This window comes from Sporobolomyces koalae (genome assembly GCF_050403365.1).
Source record: "Sporobolomyces koalae JCM15063 DNA, S_koalae_JCM15063T_v1_ctg4, whole genome shotgun sequence".
Lineage (NCBI taxonomy): Eukaryota > Fungi > Basidiomycota > Microbotryomycetes > Sporidiobolales > Sporidiobolaceae > Sporobolomyces > Sporobolomyces koalae.
The window spans coordinates 497,232-513,343 of NW_027481767.1; the positions used below are offsets into that span (position 1 = coordinate 497,232).

Genomic DNA, 16,112 nt, shown 5'->3' on the forward strand with positions numbered 1-16,112 from the left:
GCTTCGAGCTTATGTTTGAGAAACAGACACCTGCCGCCGCGTTCTCCAAGTTTGGAAAGCCTTGATAGGTTGTGTTGCTAGTGAGCGGTCCCTTACCTGTGGCCCTCGAGGATCCCTAGGTTAAACTCTACAGGATGTAATCGGTCATTAGCGAGGAATAGAAAAGGTATCGACTCACTCGAGACGACGGGGAATCACTGGCGCACGAGCTTGGCCACGCTTTTGCTCCAAATCGTTGTCCGTTTCGGGACCACATCCTCGATCTTTGATTCTGCTGCTCCAAGTCAGCAGCAGGAAAAGTATGACGACGCCCGAGCGAGTCAAGAGGGGCAAAGGACAAAAGAAAAGGGACTACCGTCTGCCCCGACATTGTGGCAAAAGAACAATCTTCCTGGCCGGGAATTGAACCCGGGTCACACGCGTGACAGGCGTGTATACTAACCACTATACTACCAAGAACTCGCTTGTTGTGAAAGAGCCAAAATTAAACAACATAAACGTACCAAAACTAAACAATACGTTTGCTCTTGGAAGCAGATAAATGCAATCGGAGGCTTTTGCGTTCTATCGCTTTGTAAAGTCTTTGCGAATCAATGGCATGATTGCAATCGAGCAAGGCTCGTGATGATTTTCTACGGACAGGGCGCATCGCAGCGATACAATATCTTTCACAGTGGCGGTGGTGGCGGCGGCGGCGTCTGTCCCGGGTTCGAAGGCGATCCTCCGATTCGGTGACCAGTACCCCAAACATGTGGAGACCCTTGCTGCCACTGTCCAGATGGGTTCGCTGCAAAGTGAGGAGGAGGACCCGAGTATCCCGGTATCGGTGGCGGTGGAGGAGGACCAGTCCATGCGTGTTGCGGTGGAGGCTTGTACGCACCCGATCCTGGCTGGTTCCAAATTGGTGCCCTGTGCGGCGGGTGATGCGGTCCTGACGAGTGGTGCTGCTGCTGTTGACTGGGAGGAGCTCTGAATCGATTCGTGGGCGGTCTCCACGTCCCGTCGTCGACGAATCCATCTGGTCGCGAGTAGGTACCGGCAGGAGTAGTACCGAACCCTGATTGTGATCGAGGCGGCGCAGTTCGCTTCTGGCGCTGTTGACGTGCCGAAGGGTTCGGAGGACTCGCGAACAGGAGAGCGATAAGGGTCGTGACGAGCGCTGCATTGATCGCACCCGCCGGTGGCAATGGAGGTAGCGTCATGAGTTGGTCGAATCCCTAAGACGATCGAGGAGAGACGCTGCGAGATGAGCCGACCACAAGTCGAATTTGCGAGGTTTCGGAAAAGCGTACCTCGTCGAGGGAGGGTTCCTCCCACAGTCCCGTGAACTTGTCGAGGAGACTGAGCGCGAGTTGGGGGTTGTCGATGGTCGGATGATCCTGCCGCACGAGCAAGCGGGAACGACAGGACTACGGGACGAGGGTCCGAACGCGGGTCAGGCTAAGTATTCGGCGATGCAATCAACGATGCGGGCTGACCTCGATGCTGGTGCCCATGACCATGCCTGCAACTTTGAGGTGGGGATACTCGCTACCGATTTCGAGCCAGGTGCGACGTTGCGCTCGATCAAAGTTCTGACGATCGAGCACGACAGATCGACCCTGCAACAAAACGAGCATGAATCAGTTTGGAGGGGCGGAACTCGAGTGCAAGCGAGCTCGGATGCGGACCTGGCTGAGGTGCGACCGTAGCACTTGCTCGCATGTTCTGCGATCTCCGAGATCATCCTGGTTGACACGGACCCAGTTCTACGGCACTCTTAAGAGAGGGGGTGAGTAAAGCGTCTAGGGCTGAGAGGGAGAACGGATGAAACTGACGGGAAGCGCTTTCGTCCAGGCAGCGGAGAGCGTCGACTTGCCCGACCCGACCACGCCAGCCAAGATGATCAGACATTGCTGTTCCTGTGGGCTTGGCGACCTTGTACTCGCGTTTGCTGTCATTTTTGAAAGACAGGGATGCGAAGGAGAGTTGCTCCGGAGAACCAGAGCCCGCGAGCCGGCCGGATCGGCGGATCCGCCGCGCGACTTTCTGACAGTCTCATCAACAAGTACTCCGCATCTCGATCACTCAACTGCGCCCTCTTACGACCCCTACTCAAGCCCACTCTGCCGCACACACGCCATTCATCACAAGCCCATCCGCACAGTCGTCGCTGGGAGTTCGACACTCGCGCCGCAAGACGCGCCTATACGTAGATCCCAAGTGCTGGCCCCACCAGCGGCTGCTCACAGGTACGCTTTCCGCTCAGAGCACCTACGAAAGCTACGATAGCTGGGCAGTCGTCAACGAGAGATTGGGTCCGGAGCACGCGCTCGCAAGTCAACTCGTATGGAGGACTTACAGCGCTTCAATAGACCTCACCCAAACAGGATGGAATCGGACGGCGCATAGCAGAGGTTGGTCGCGCATGGCCAGACGCTGACGGCTGGTTCTCTCGCGACAGCTCCCTCTCTCGCAGGCTCAGCCTACCACCTCGCGCCTCGTTCCTCCTGAGGGCCTGCTCGAGATGGCAGACATCTGGCTCAGGGCAGACTATCCGATCGGCCCCTTCGCCCAGCAACCGATCGAACAAGCCGTTGCAGATGTCCTTGCGAAAGCTCCTTGGGCCGCATGGCAGACCGGCGAAGTCGCGTTCCGATACGAGTACCTCGATCGTCCAGAAGGTGAGTCACGCAAGATGACCAAGTCTGAGATTGCAACACTCACCAAGGAGCCATCGTATGTGTAGCCGGGACCGCTCTCCTATCGCTCATGACGCCTCCAAATCGATCTGCTCCCAACGATGGTCTTCGGTACGCCGTGCCTGATGCAGTCGAACGCAGGACAGTCACGCAGCACACCGTCGCATGTCCCGTCTCCGTGACAGCCCCGACCCAGAACCAGCAAATCCAAATAGAACTCGAATGCTACACCTCGTACCAAGGTCACTTCCCCTCCATGTCCCGCGAACAAGCTATCCGCGCAAACTCTCCCGAGATGCGCCTGACCCGGTTTCGAAAACGATGGCGCATCACGAATGGCCAATACCCTTCTCTCTGGTTCTTCTGGTGGGGGCGAGACGAGCACGGTGGAGCAGGACCCGCGGCAGGACCGGCACCTCGCGCCCCGCCCGGATGGGAGCGGGCCCCGGTGCGCAATTATCCCATCGTGCGAGATCCGAATGTTCCGACCGCTCCCGTGTATCCGTTCCCTGGGCCTAGTCGCCTCCCACCTACCGCGCCTGCAGCCTCGACTCCTGGAGCAGGTGGACCGGCCACCGGCGGCAACCCAAACGGTCTCACGCGACAAGAACAACTCGCGGCACTCGCTGCGTCGCAAAATGGGTCGCTCGACGCGCGTCAAGCTTACTACGTGCAGCAACAACTCCTGCAACAGCAAGCGCAAGCGCGAGGGATGGCAGCTGCTGGAGGCGCGAACCCTCTCGCCAAGATGCAACAGGCGCAACTGATCGCGCAGCAACAAGCTCGTCAACAATTCGCCGCGCAACAATCCGCCGCCGCTGCTGCCGCTGCCGCCCTCGCGGGCACACCGAATGGACGCTCGATCGTTCAAACTCCCACCTCGCGCAAATCGAACGGCAGTGGCAAACCCAATCTCAGCTCTGCAACGCCCGCGATGACCGCACAGTCTGCCTCCTCCGCTGGTGCGGCAGCTGGGTCCGTACTCGCAGCGCGCGAATCGACCCTCGTTTCAGTTACCCCGGCGGTCGACATCCTCGACGTGTTGACCTCGCGTCAGCTCGCGATGCATCGTCTTGCCATCTCGCAGGAATTGATCGCTCCCATTTTTGATCCCTGGACGACAACGACGATCCTCTCTGGACACAAACGGAAACGACAAGCTCAAGAAGCAGTACGCGCTGATGCGCTCGACAACCGGACTGGAGAATCGAAAGGGGGAATCGCCGGGTTTGGCAGGGAGCACACGTTGACGATTTTGGGTACGAGCGCGGCTCGGATAGCAGTACATGCCGCTCTTGGGAAAGATGTCAACAAGGCAACGTACTCGGTCGAGGATCGCAAGGACAAATTGAGCGGCATGCTCGACCGCATCAAACACGAGACGGAAATGATGGAGAAGAAACATGCCGAAACCGTAGCCAAGATCAAGACGGGACCCATGTCATAGCCTTTGTTGTCGTTGTCGAAAGGGGGTGAACATAGCCGTACTGTATGCGCTTTCTGACTCGATCTGTTCCTGGGCTTAATCTGCCTGTGTTGAAAATATCTTGCCATTTATGTTGCAACAAACTCTACTATGCCTACAAGATGTCGTTCAATCGGAAGGGGGAGGAAGCGCGAGATGTCCCGTCCCACCGGAACGTTCTATAGCTTGAACTTTCAATGCGCGCTCGTACGCCTTTTCCCGCTCGATCTGCTTCGCACGACGTCTGAATCGCTCGGAAGCCCTCGCGGGTCAGTATTTCAACCTTGCAAATTTCGAAAAGGTTCTTGACACGGAGGGAGACTCACCTGAACGCTTCGAGCTTGGCCTGACCACCTTGTCTCGCTTCCTCGCGAGCCAATTGCAAGTTCCGAGCAGCGTCGAGATGACGCTTGTCGTACATTCTCGGGATCCAAGCTGTACCAGAACCATCGTTCGCGGCCGCCATTTCCTCAGGGGAGACGATCGATGGGAACGAGTACCATGCCGTGAGAGGAGAGATGAACAACGTGATGCTCGCGAGGCCGAGAAAGATGAATCCGTTCTTGCCGATCGTACCCCGTCCTTCCCATCCAGACCCGGAAGGGTTCCCAACTCCGGCAGCGGCGGCATGTTCAGGTCGGAAATGAGGGTTGTGCGGATCGGTCCAAGTGTAATCCCAAGTCCCACTCCACCTGTCTCCCGACGCGGTTGAACTCATGGGTCGACCACGACGAAAGTGATACTCTGTCGTCGACTGTGACCATGGGTTCGCACTTGCTGATCCTCCCCCTGCCGTCCCTCTACCACCTGAACCCCACCCGATCCCGTAGTTGACGTACGAAGCGCGCTTCTTCGGGTCGGACAAGAGTTCGTACGCTTTGACGATCTGTTTGAACTCGACCGATTCCTCCTTTGCTTTCCCTTTGCCCTTGCCTCGAGATTTGCTCGACGAACTAGAAGCAGTGGATTGCTGCATACGATCGGGATGGTATTTCCGCACGAGGTCGAGGTATCGCGACTTGATCACCTTGGCATCAAGCCTCTCGTCACGCGAGAAATGAAAGATCTCGAACGGATCTGGGTTCGGTTTCGTTGGGTACGTGAGATCAAGAGAGGGGTGGATAGCTGGTCGAGCGGACGCGAACGATGTGGCGGAGAAGGCGCGTTTCGGGATCGAGGAGGGTCCAGCCCGAATCGATGCGAGTCGAGAGCAACTCCTACACGCCATGATGGATTATGGCGTGTTACCGCCTTGATGTCGAGACGGCGAGAACGCTCAAGTGAAGTGCGCCAGTTCCGATTTCGAAAAGACGCGGAGCCAGATCGAGTATGACGCCGTATTTGAATGCGAGCAATTTGCAACTGTCGCTGATAAGCTTGAGCTCTCTGCAATGAAAGAGTGAGCTGTCCGATTGCGCCGAAGGAAAACACGGAAGTGAACGACGAGAACCAAAAGTAGGTTTATATTTTTTATTTTGATTCAGTCTACAACAAGCGTATTCTTGGTAGTATAGTGGTTAGTATACACGCCTGTCACGCGTGTGACCCGGGTTCAATTCCCGGCCAGGAAGTTCTCCTTTTGCGGCGCGCAACGATGCGCCCGCGCTGTTTTTTATCGTCCGGCGTCTCCTAGTCTTGGTTGCATCTGATCATTGCGTACGCGTCCGGCGTCTCCTAGTCTTGGTTGCATCTGATCATTGCGTACCAAGCTATGGAAGGGTGCGTGCGGAGCTGAAAGAGGATCTACCTTCTAGCGAGAAGCGGCCAGCAGCAGAGATCCGAATCGGACAGCAACTCCACGGGCATGTCGGCCTACTCAACCGAGACTCTTGCCACAAGCCATGAGAACAGTGATGGTGGTGGCAAGAAAGCAACATTTGTAAGAATACAACAACATTTGTAGGAAGGAACGGGAGATGATAGAGCAGCGTGGCGGCCACGGCTATACTCAGAAATCGAGCAACATGCCCGCAAGGACCTGCTCGAGATGTTTCGTCTACGGTTGCGATCGGTCAGACGGAAGCAAAGCGCACCAAAGTTGTGATAATACGGAGAAACGAACCTCGAGCAAGCCCGGATTCAGGTCGAGGTCTTTCGCGTTGCCCTTCTTCGAGGGTCCTACCGCTTGATCTTTCTCTCGCTGGGCGATCTCTGCGGCGCGATGGATCGCTTCCGTGGTGAAGAGCTTGAGGTATTCGGAAGAGAGGTGCAAAGCGGGGGCCGAAACTGCGACAGGACGCGAGAGGGACAAGGTTTCAGTCAGCCAGGGTACTTCTGCAACGAGAACAGAGAATAGCTGCAAACCCCGAGTGCTCGGGTCTTGCACGAGGCGGTAGATCTCGCGGATTGTCGCCTGTCGTGTACCGTTTGTAGTTAGCTGCACAAGCCTCCATCTCTCGCATGCAAAGCCAAAGTAGGTCAGGCTGACATGTTTGAATCCGGGCCCGTCTGTATCCACACCGGGCGGAGAAGCCATGTCGAGCGACACAGCCAAGGTGTAGCGCGTGTATGCTTGCTGATCGCGAATGTCTGACTTCGAATGCGCGAAAAAAGTCCAGCGAAACCCTCCACTTTCGCACGACACCCACACACACCATGCCGGCACGACCCGCGAGAACAAAGCATCACGGCAAGCAGGAGAAGCGTGCAGCAGACCGGAATGTGCTCCAGCAGCTGCAGCAGCAAGTCGATGACTTTGTGCGCCGCATTCGCTCCCCTCTCACGTTTCCCGAACTGACACTTGGACCCGTCTCCAGGACCTGTCTACGCCAGTCGAAGAGTTCAAAGACTTGCCGCTGTCGAAGCAGACCCTTACCGGACTCTCCTCGGCGTACTACACCAAATTGACCGACATCCAGTCCAAGTCGCTACCGCTCGCACTCAAGGGCAAAGACGTATTGGGCGCAGCGAGAACGGGAAGCGGCAAGACGCTCGCATTCCTGATCCCGGTGCTCGAGAACCTGCTTCGCAAGAAATGGGGACCTAACGACGGCCTCGGAGCCCTGGTCATCTCGCCGACCCGTGAACTCGTGAGCAGATCTACGATCGCAGAGGTTTCGTCGTGAGTCGAACATTCTGACTTGTGAGCTCTTTGGCGACAGGCGGTTCAAATCTTCGAAGTCTTGAGAAAGATCGGACACCAGCACCAGTTTTCAGCGGGTTTGGTCATTGGCGGCAAGAACCTCAAGGACGAGCAAGACCGACTCTCGAGAATGAACATCCTCGTTGCGACCCCAGGTCGATTGCTCCAACACATGGATCAAACTCTCGGCTTCGAGTGTGATCACCTGCAGATGCTCGGCAAGTCGTGATCGCGCACATCTTGCTGAAAAACTCGATATGCTGACCCGATGTTTCCAACAGTCCTTGACGAAGCGGATCGAATTCTCGACATGGGTTTCTCGGCATCCCTGAACGCCATCATTGCCAACCTGCCCAGATCCCGCCAAACCCTCCTCTTTTCTGCCACCCAAACAAAATCGGTCAAGGACCTCGCGCGGTTGTCCCTGCAGTCTCCCGAGTACGTTGCGGTGCGGGAGAGCGGCAAGGGCAAGGAGAAGGCACAGGATGGAGAGGCCGACGAGGAAGAAGCGCTCGAAGAGGTACCAAAGAACCTCGAACAGCACTACATGCTCGTCGACCTGCCTTCCAAGTTGGACGTCTTGTGGACTTTTATCAAGACGCACTTGTTTACGAAAACGATTGTATTCTTGTCGAGTGGGAAACAGGTGCGTTCGTCTCTCTCTTGATTTCATCAGAATGTCTACTGACGGATGTCAAAGAGAAACAGGTTCGATTCGTGTACGAGAACTTCCGTCACATGCGACCAGGTGTCCCACTCTTGCACATGCACGGAAAGCAGAAACAGCTGCAGCGACTCGAAATCTACCAGCGATTCCTCTCGGCGAAACACTCGATCCTGTTCGCAACAGACATTGCCGCTCGAGGACTCGATTTCCCTTCGATCGATTGGGTCGTGCAAGTTGACTGTCCCGAAGATGTCGAAACGTACATTCACCGGGTTGGAAGGACGGCGAGGTACCAATCAAAGGGCAAAGCATTGCTGTTCCTGTTACCGAGCGAAGAGGAAGGGTTCGTCAAGAGACTCGAGGCGAAGAAAGTCGATTGTGGCAAGATCAAGGCGAACGAGAAGAAACGACAAACCGTACGAAGTCAGTTGCAGTCGGCAGCGTTCCAGTACCCGGAGATCAAGTTCTTGGCCCAACGCGTATGTCGTCTCCCTAGCTTCGGATTCTCCCATCCGTACGTATGCTGATCCCCGCACGAGGTGATTCGGAACAGGCCTTCATCTCGTACGTGCGATCGGTGTACCTGCAAAAGGACAAACAGACTTTCGATGTTTCGGCATTGCCGCTCGAGGAATACGCCGCTTCGCTCGGATTGGCAGGAGCGCCCAAGATCAAATTCGTCAGCAAACAGGAAGCGAGCAACAAGAAGAATCAGGTGCGACAGGTGGAAGACCTCAAGAAGGAATTGCAGGACAAGAACGACAGTGCAGATGAGGACGGCTCCGATGACGGGTCCGAGGAGAGCGAAGGAGAGAGCGAGGATGACGAGGAGGCGAGTGCTGATGATGATGAAGAGGAGGAGACAGCCAAGATCCCAGACGGCGAAGAAGACGACGATCCCAAGGTGAGCTTACTATCTACTTGCTTTTTCGCGAGCGCGATTTCTGACGCAACAGCACCATTCTGCGCCTCTTCCGATGTAGTCAAAGGGAGTCAAGACCAAGTACGACCGCATGTTCAACCGCAAATCTCAAACGATTCTCTCCGACCATTACACGAAACTCATTGATCATTCGGACGACGAAGGCGACGCGAAGGGCAAAGGAGGCGCTCAGTCTCTGTTGGTCGGAGGCGACGACGACGACCAAGACGATTTCATCACGATCAAACGACGCGATCACGACCTGAACGAAGCCGAATTGCCTTCGTCGGCATACCTCTCGAAACGCAAGTTGAAGCAAGGACAGTCCAAGAAGGCGATGATGTCTCAACGGGGCAACCCGACGAAACTTGTCTTTGATGACGAGGGCGACGGTCACGCGATCTACGAACTCGGCGATTTGGACAGTTTCGAGAAGGAGGGCAACGCTGCCGAGCAACAGAAAAAGTTCGTCGAGGCCGAGAAGGAGAAACTCAAAGAGGCAGATGTCAAGGACAAGGAACGGCAGAAGGAACTGCGTCGCGAAAAGAAGCGGAAGAGAAAAGAGATCGAGCGAGGTGTAAGTTCTTCTCCGTGGAGGTCTCTCTCCGCCTTGCTTGCGGGAGCCTCTTGACTCATGAAAGAATCTCTCGTGATCTACAGTCGGATGGAGAGTCCGGAGACGAAGGGGGAGGATACGAATTCGAACCGACAGGCGAAATCATTCATCCCGACTTTGACGATGTCGAGTTGCCATCAGGTTCCGACGACGACCTCGACCGACCGACGTTCCATTCTGCTCCGACTTCGAACAACGGCCCGAACAAGAAGAAGCAGCGACGTGCCAGGTTTGACGATGACGACGACGAGAACGACTATGGTCGCGAGGGACAACCAGAACGATCTGCACCCAAGATCGACCTGGAAGCTCTCGCATTGCAGGCCTTGGCGAGGAAGTAGAGTTAACTCAGATCCCTGTCGCTCTTTGTTGCAATCTCAGTCTCTCGAGAGGATCACAAAAGAATCGTTGGTGACAGAGGGGAATGACGACGTGTCTACATTGCTAAGCAATTTGCTAACCAAATTGCAGAGTTTTTTTCCGGGAAGTGATGCTGTAGGCCGCGAGAATGAACGGGAAACAGAAAGGAACGAACAATAACGAGATGCGCCGGGGAAAGAGAAACAGATAGACAGAAAGAAAACCCAGAATGAAAGGTAGCTCCAAGGATGTCGACGATCATGCCGAGGCTTCAATGCCGGGAGTCATGTTCTCGTCTGCAGGAACGAGAAGAAATGAGGAGAGGAATGGTGAGTATGCAGATTTGCGACAAAAGCGGAAGTAGGCGGCGGTTGCTTACAGAATGCCTTTCCAGAAGTCGTAGGGGCGATGATACCCTTGCGAACGACAAAGTCTCCAAAGTGCTCACCGTCGTTGCGCTCAAGAGCGTACGACTTGATCATCGGCCGCAGGATGTCGAGAATTTCTTGCTCGCTGACCGACTCGCGGTAGATCTTGTTCAGTCGCTGACCCCAGTAACCTCCACCGAGAAGCATTAGGTATTGTCCTGGAGCCTTTCCGACGAAAGCAACCTCGGCAGCCCACTACAGAGGAAAGTTTTTAAAGAAGAAAAGGTCAGCGTGCAACTGGAGCCAAAAAGGGAGGACATCACGCACAGGACGGGCGCAACCGTTGGGGCAACCAGTCATGCGCATCGTGATCGAGTCGTTCCGGAGACCAGTTTCCTCCATGATCTGTTCCACCTTCTCGATAAGAAGCGGGAGGTACTGAAAGGGCATACAGATCAGTTTTAAGCATTTTGATCGAGAGTCGAGATCCTGAACTCACTCGTTCAGATTCAGCCATCGCGAGACCGCAGGTCGGCAAGGCAACGCAAGCGGCCGACGAAAGCCTCAAGGCGGAGAAGTCCACCTGGTCGAGGTGGTACTTCGAGAGAAGGCCTTGGATCGTTTGCTCCTCCTCCGGCGGGATGTCGGCGATGATGACATGCTGGTTCGCGGTGAGACGGAAAGTACCCTTGTGCACCTTGGCAATCTCGCGCATCGCCGTCTTGAAAGGCTTTCCAGGCTCGTCCTGGACACGACCGTTCTCGATGAAGGCGGTGAAATGACGACGACCATCCTCTCCCGTTTGCCATCCGAACTCGTCGACGTTCGAGGTGAACTCGAACGCGCGTGCAGGCTGAAGCTTCCAGCCGAGACGCTTCTCGACCTCTGCCTTGAAGTTGTCAATGCCCATGCGATCGACAGTGTACTTGACACGGGCGTTTTTGCGGCTAGAAATTGGAAGAGACGGAAAGTGTCAGCGTGAAGGCAAAAGAACGTATTCTACTAGGAACTTACTTCAAGCGGTTACCGTTGTCACGCTGGGTCGTGAGGACCGCCTTGGCGACATCAAGACCCTGGTCGGGAGTGATGAAACCAACGACATCGGCAAGACGAGGGTAGGTGGTCTTCATCGAGCTGTACGAAAAAGGGCGGGAACATGAGAAACGAGGGACACGGCAGTAAGCAGTCAAGACAGCACGTACTGGGTGACACCCATACCACCTCCAATCGTCACGTTGAATCCAGCAAGCTTCTTGTTCTCGTCGAGAATGGCGATGTAACCGAGATCGTGGCAGTAGACGTCGACATCGTTCGTAGGAGGAACGGCGATAGCGATCTTGAATTTACGGGGCTATGGCAAGTAATGGCGTGTTAGACCGGGATATGTATGGTGGAGAGCGAGAGGCACAGAAAACACACCAGGTAGTATTCACCGTACAACGGCTCGACGTCGCGAACGGCTTCTCCGACGATTTGCTTCTTGTCGAGCCAAATCTCGGCGTACGCGCTAGTCTGGGGCTTGAGGCCATCCGAGAGCTCCTCGGCGAAATGGTGCACTTGCTTGTGTAGCTTGCCGAGCGAAGGGTTGGCGGAGCACATCTGAGCGCAGGGGACAGAGTTAGTCTCGCGAGTCGCAATGAAGATGTCGGGAGAGACTTACGACCGTGCGGTTGACATCACCACAAGCAGCGATGGTGTCGAGCATGCATTTGTTGATCTCCTGGATCGCAGGCTTGAGGTTGGCCTTGACGATACCGTGGAATTGAAAGGTCTGACGAGTCGTGAGCTTGAAGGTCGAGTTTCCTCGTCGGTCGGAAATTTCGTCGATCGCAAGCCACTGACTCGGGTTGCAAACACCGGCAGGCAGACGGAGACGAACCATGAACGAGAACGCGGGTTCGAGACCGGCAGCCTTGCGCTCGTCCCGGATGTCACGGTCATCTTGCTCGTAGATACCGTGGAACTTGGTCAACTGACCGTCCGAGGCAGAGAGCGCACCGGTCGAAGTGTCCTGGAGACCCTCAGCGATCGTACCACGGAGGTAGTTGGATGCGATCTTGATGTGCTCGTTCGTGATGGGTTCGAGTTCGGGCTCAGTCGACTCGAACGAGTCAACTCCGAGGGCCTTCCACATCGCGGGCTCCCACACCTTGTAGGCCGTCTGGAACCCGTCGGGATCTTGGTCGTCTCCCAAGCCAATCGGGACCATCTCCTTCGCGTTGAGCGCGGAGATCGCCTTGTGGAGATCCTTTGCCGCCTTGTTGTAGTAGTGGGCGTCCTCCTTGCGGGGCCAGTAGTGCGAATCTCCGAGACCGAAGACCGAGGTGTTGACCTTGGCGAGGTCAGCAAGCTTGCCTTGCTGCACGGCCTTCCAGAACTCGCGTCCGTTCTGAGGGAACTCTCCCTGACCGGCTACCGAAGTGATGAAGACGACGTTCTCCTCGAGGGGAAGGTCTTCGATCGGCATGTCATCGAACGCGAGCGTGCGAGCGGCGACTCCGCGAGTCCTGGCGCGAGTGGTGAACTTCTTGGCAAGCTTCTCGGCGTTGCCTCCGTCGGAAGCGTAGAGAACCAGAAGAGGGGGACCTTCGAGAGCGCCGGAGAGGGCGTCGAACGCCTGCTTCGCCTTCTTCTTCTGCGCTGCGACGAGCTTCGTTCCCGAGCCGGACTCGAGGGCCTCACCGAAAGTCGGGAGGCGGTTCGAGAGCTCAGTAAGGTGGTTCTGGCGGTCGAGGAAAGTGCGCAAGTCGGCCTTGATCTTCTCCGAGTCGAGCTCGAAGACGTCGCGACCACGCGACTCGGCCGAAGGGTCCCAGCGGTACAAAGGCCAGGTGCCGACCTCGATCGCCTTCTTGGTCTGCTTGAGAACCTCGAGGGCGCTGGTCGAGTCGGTCTCTCCTCCAGGGAGATACGCAAGAACAATCGAGGGACCCTTGTACGCGTCGGCTTCCGCAAGGGCGCGGAGAGTCTGAGCAAAGTCGCCGTAGACAGCAACCGAGGCGACGTAGGCGTTTCCGTAGGTCATAGCGTAAAGACCAGCGTCTTTGCGACGGTCCTGAGGCGGCGCCGAGTCCGAGGGAAGGTGGTAAGGAGTCGTGTCGATCATGAGCAGGTTGACGTCGGCGCCGGTCGAAAGGGCGTGGTGAAGACCCGAAGCGCCGAGATCGTGCGACCAGGCCTCGGATCCGATAATCCAGTTCGACTTGCGGGTGAACTCGGACGTGTTGAGCGAGCTGGGAACAGACGAGGAGGATTCGAGGGCAGAGATGACGGCCTTGGTCTTTCTGGCGTCGCGGTCGTTCTCGAGCCAGGCAGAGAGCGTCTTGGCGAGTGACTCGTCAACGTTGGCCGAGCCGAGCACGTCACGCACGGTTTGACGGAGCTTCTCGCGCTGCTCGTTCGCGCCGAGAACGTGGCCAAGTGCATATTCGGGCGAAGTGGCGGAAATTTGCGCGGACGACGAGGGAAGCAGGGACTTGGGAGAGTTGGCGAGCCAGAGGCGGTCACCGAAAACTTCGTCGAGAATGGTGGTGTAGGCGGCCTCGTGCTTGGGAGGCTGAACCGGCTTGGACGAAGATGCAGCGGGAGAGGCAGGTGCAGCACCAACAGCGAATTGAGTGGTACCAGCAGCGACAGCATCTGGTGATGGATATCATTCATCGTGTCAGTCAAGTTTCTTGTCTCGTGCTCGAAAGCGGGAGAATGAGGACATACCGACGATGGCAGTGACAGCAGCGTCAACATCCGAGATGTCGCCGAGAGAAGCGCTCAGGATTCGGGGCACCTTGACATCGTCCTCCTCCTCTGCGAACGCTCCGACCACATCAAGGAAGACGGGCGACCACTTGCCGACCTTCTTGTGAACCTGTTCGAGCACAACAACAGTCTCGACACTCGCAGGAACGAGAGATCGGAGCGAAGCTGGCGACAGCGGTCGGTAGAGGTTCACGCTGAGGAGAGCGTAGTCGGAAGGGAGAGAAGAAGCGATAGCGGAAGCGTTGCCGAGAGCGATGAGGAGGGTCTTCGGGGCATCGGATCCGGTTTGGGATTGGGCGGTCGCTTGCAGCGAGGACGGGAGGTGGGAGAATGCGGTCGAGAACGACTCGGCGACCGAAGACGGAGCGTGGGCGGAGCCATTGCCGTTGGTGGCGTGCGAGTCCTTGCCGGCGATCCAGTCCGCATCGACCGCGTCCTGGACGAGGTCGGCTTGTTGTTCGAAGTCTCCAAAGTGCACGACTCCGTGTCCAGCAGCGGCGACGCGAGCTGCGACAGCAGCGTTGGCTTGAGCAGCTTGTTGGCTGTCCGAGTAGAGGAGCGAGAGACCTGATCCGCGCAGGGCGAGAACGGGCGCGAGGTCTTGCGTTTGTTGGGTCGAGACTTGCACGACGATAGACGACGTCGCAAGCTGCTTGAGTGTCGGCAATAGCGACAAGAGCTCGGCGGGTTGGGCGAGCAGGACGATCGGGCCGGAAGACGAAGATGCGAGGGTGGAGGAGGGGAGCACGGGCGACGGCACAAGCGTGGCGCCCTGCACTCGAGTCGTAGAGTACACAGCAGAGTACAATCCACCCATGATCGAAGGCAGCGGGCAGAGCAGTGGGTGCACAGGGAGAGAGACGGAAAGCAGAGCTCGACATCTTGGAAATTATCTTTGTGGCGCCATGGCGTGATCTCGACGTGCAGGCTATCCTCAACATTTCTTGCGTCGCTCTCTCGCCGTCTTGTGGATTCAGACATTGTGGATTCGAATCCTTAGCTTATGCGAACGCTATCCTGCCGCGTTGTACTACCAAAGAGCTTGGTGGAGAGCTACGCGTTCTGGCCGCTGGCCAACCAGATTGACTCTAAACGTCCCGCACGTGACCAACGCGCGTGTTCCGATTTTCGCCATCGACCTTCTCTAGCTTCTCTCGCCAGGTGCGAGTTCGGCATTGTCTCAAAGATTCTTAGGGATCATTCGCAGCTGCGCTTTCCTCCGATGCCGTCGCCGCCGTTACCGCCGTGGTCTTTCCTCGCTCCTCGGGGACTTGTGCGCTCTTCCGGTAGACCTCTCCCATGATGCTCATTTCCTTCTCAGCCCACCACTGGTCGAGTCTTGCGCGGGTCTCGTCCTTGCCCTCGCCCCGGTTCCGCCACCACGCGTTCGCCTGATCTTTCAGCCGGTCGTCGAGAACCTTGTCGACCACTTCGACCCGTTCGATGCCCATTTGCGCGCACAGCTCCACACTCGTTACCGTGTTCATCGTCTGGCGGTACACGAGCCGAGTGACGCCAGCCGCGGCGAGCAACGGCAGACACGCCGCGCACGGTGGGAACGAGACGTACGCTGTCGCCCCGCTGAGACTCGTACCTGCAGCAGCGGCGAGACAGATCGAGCGTGCTTCGGCGTGTAGTTCGGGGAACTGAGAGGCCTTGACGAGGAACGCAGTTTGTCCAGGTTTGAGCTTGGCAGCTTGTTTCCGTTTCGTGTCGGCTTTCTGCACCAGCTCGACAGGTACCGAGTGCGGTAGGGGAAAATTGTTAGAATGGGCGAGGATTTTGCCGGGGTAGTGCGGATAGGTTGGCGAGGGCGAGGAGGATCGTCGAGTACGTTTCACCGGAGGCTCTCCAACAGCGTCCTGTGGCCTTGTTGGCTCTGGAGACGGCGAGCTGGTAAGGTCAACGATGATGCACGCCATGTTGCCCCGCTTGCTCATGGACAACCGAGCGTAAATGAGAGTCAGGACCATATAGTTTTCGTCGAGCGACAGCGTCGAATCAAAGTCGTAATTTGTTGGGAGTACGTTCGTCGCGTAGGATGCCACACGCTGTTTGAGGGAGCTGTTGGTGGCAGGCATCGCGCTCGGGGCGGTTGCAGGCTGCAGGTCGTCTTGCATTGATGGCGGATTCGGTTGTCAGGACAGCCGCAAGTAATCTGCATTCATTCAGCATGTCAACGTTGAACAGGTGGC

General features: G+C 56.7%; 7 protein-coding genes across 7 annotated transcripts; 2 read left to right on the forward strand and 5 right to left on the reverse strand.

The window, feature by feature from the left end:
* Positions 1–668: 668 nt before the first annotated feature.
* JCM15063_000365 (uncharacterized protein) lies at positions 669–1,940 on the reverse strand (the record flags this gene model as incomplete). The annotated part of the gene is made up of 5 exons (XM_076676483.1): positions 669–1,217; positions 1,293–1,409; positions 1,479–1,601; positions 1,671–1,748; positions 1,818–1,940. 5 exons carry the CDS (start codon positions 1,938–1,940, stop codon positions 669–671), a joined length of 990 nt encoding a protein of 329 aa, XP_076536464.1.
* Positions 1,941–2,506: 566 nt separating this feature from the next.
* On the forward strand, positions 2,507–4,128 carry JCM15063_000366 (uncharacterized protein; the record flags this gene model as incomplete). The annotated part of the gene is made up of 2 exons (XM_076676484.1): positions 2,507–2,663; positions 2,729–4,128. The coding sequence occupies 2 exons, from the start codon at positions 2,507–2,509 to the stop codon at positions 4,126–4,128; spliced, it is 1,557 nt and encodes a 518-aa protein (XP_076536465.1).
* Positions 4,129–4,275: 147 nt separating this feature from the next.
* On the reverse strand, positions 4,276–5,374 carry JID1 (Jid1p; the record flags this gene model as incomplete). The annotated part of the gene is made up of 2 exons (XM_076676485.1): positions 4,276–4,390; positions 4,473–5,374. 2 exons carry the CDS (start codon positions 5,372–5,374, stop codon positions 4,276–4,278), a joined length of 1,017 nt encoding a protein of 338 aa, XP_076536466.1.
* A 720-nt stretch (positions 5,375–6,094) lies between these two features.
* JCM15063_000368 (CENP-X/MHF2 family protein) lies at positions 6,095–6,622 on the reverse strand (the record flags this gene model as incomplete). The annotated part of the gene is made up of 3 exons (XM_076676486.1): positions 6,095–6,142; positions 6,209–6,372; positions 6,451–6,622. The coding sequence occupies 3 exons, from the start codon at positions 6,620–6,622 to the stop codon at positions 6,095–6,097; spliced, it is 384 nt and encodes a 127-aa protein (XP_076536467.1).
* Positions 6,623–6,741: 119 nt separating this feature from the next.
* Positions 6,742–9,774, forward strand: HCA4 (RNA-dependent ATPase HCA4; the record flags this gene model as incomplete). The annotated part of the gene is made up of 8 exons (XM_076676487.1): positions 6,742–6,843; positions 6,903–7,175; positions 7,248–7,446; positions 7,510–7,874; positions 7,937–8,374; positions 8,449–8,799; positions 8,879–9,394; positions 9,478–9,774. 8 exons carry the CDS (start codon positions 6,742–6,744, stop codon positions 9,772–9,774), a joined length of 2,541 nt encoding a protein of 846 aa, XP_076536468.1.
* Positions 9,775–10,051: 277 nt separating this feature from the next.
* Positions 10,052–14,734, reverse strand: MET5 (sulfite reductase (NADPH) subunit beta; the record flags this gene model as incomplete). Its single annotated transcript, XM_076676488.1, has 9 exons — positions 10,052–10,089; positions 10,173–10,416; positions 10,489–10,599; positions 10,661–11,108; positions 11,176–11,295; positions 11,364–11,512; positions 11,581–11,760; positions 11,822–13,800; positions 13,876–14,734. The coding sequence occupies 9 exons, from the start codon at positions 14,732–14,734 to the stop codon at positions 10,052–10,054; spliced, it is 4,128 nt and encodes a 1,375-aa protein (XP_076536469.1).
* A 373-nt stretch (positions 14,735–15,107) lies between these two features.
* Positions 15,108–16,037, reverse strand: JCM15063_000371 (uncharacterized protein; the record flags this gene model as incomplete). Its single annotated transcript, XM_076676489.1, has 1 exon — positions 15,108–16,037. One exon carries the CDS (start codon positions 16,035–16,037, stop codon positions 15,108–15,110), a length of 930 nt encoding a protein of 309 aa, XP_076536470.1.
* Between the last annotated feature and the right edge of the window lie 75 nt (positions 16,038–16,112).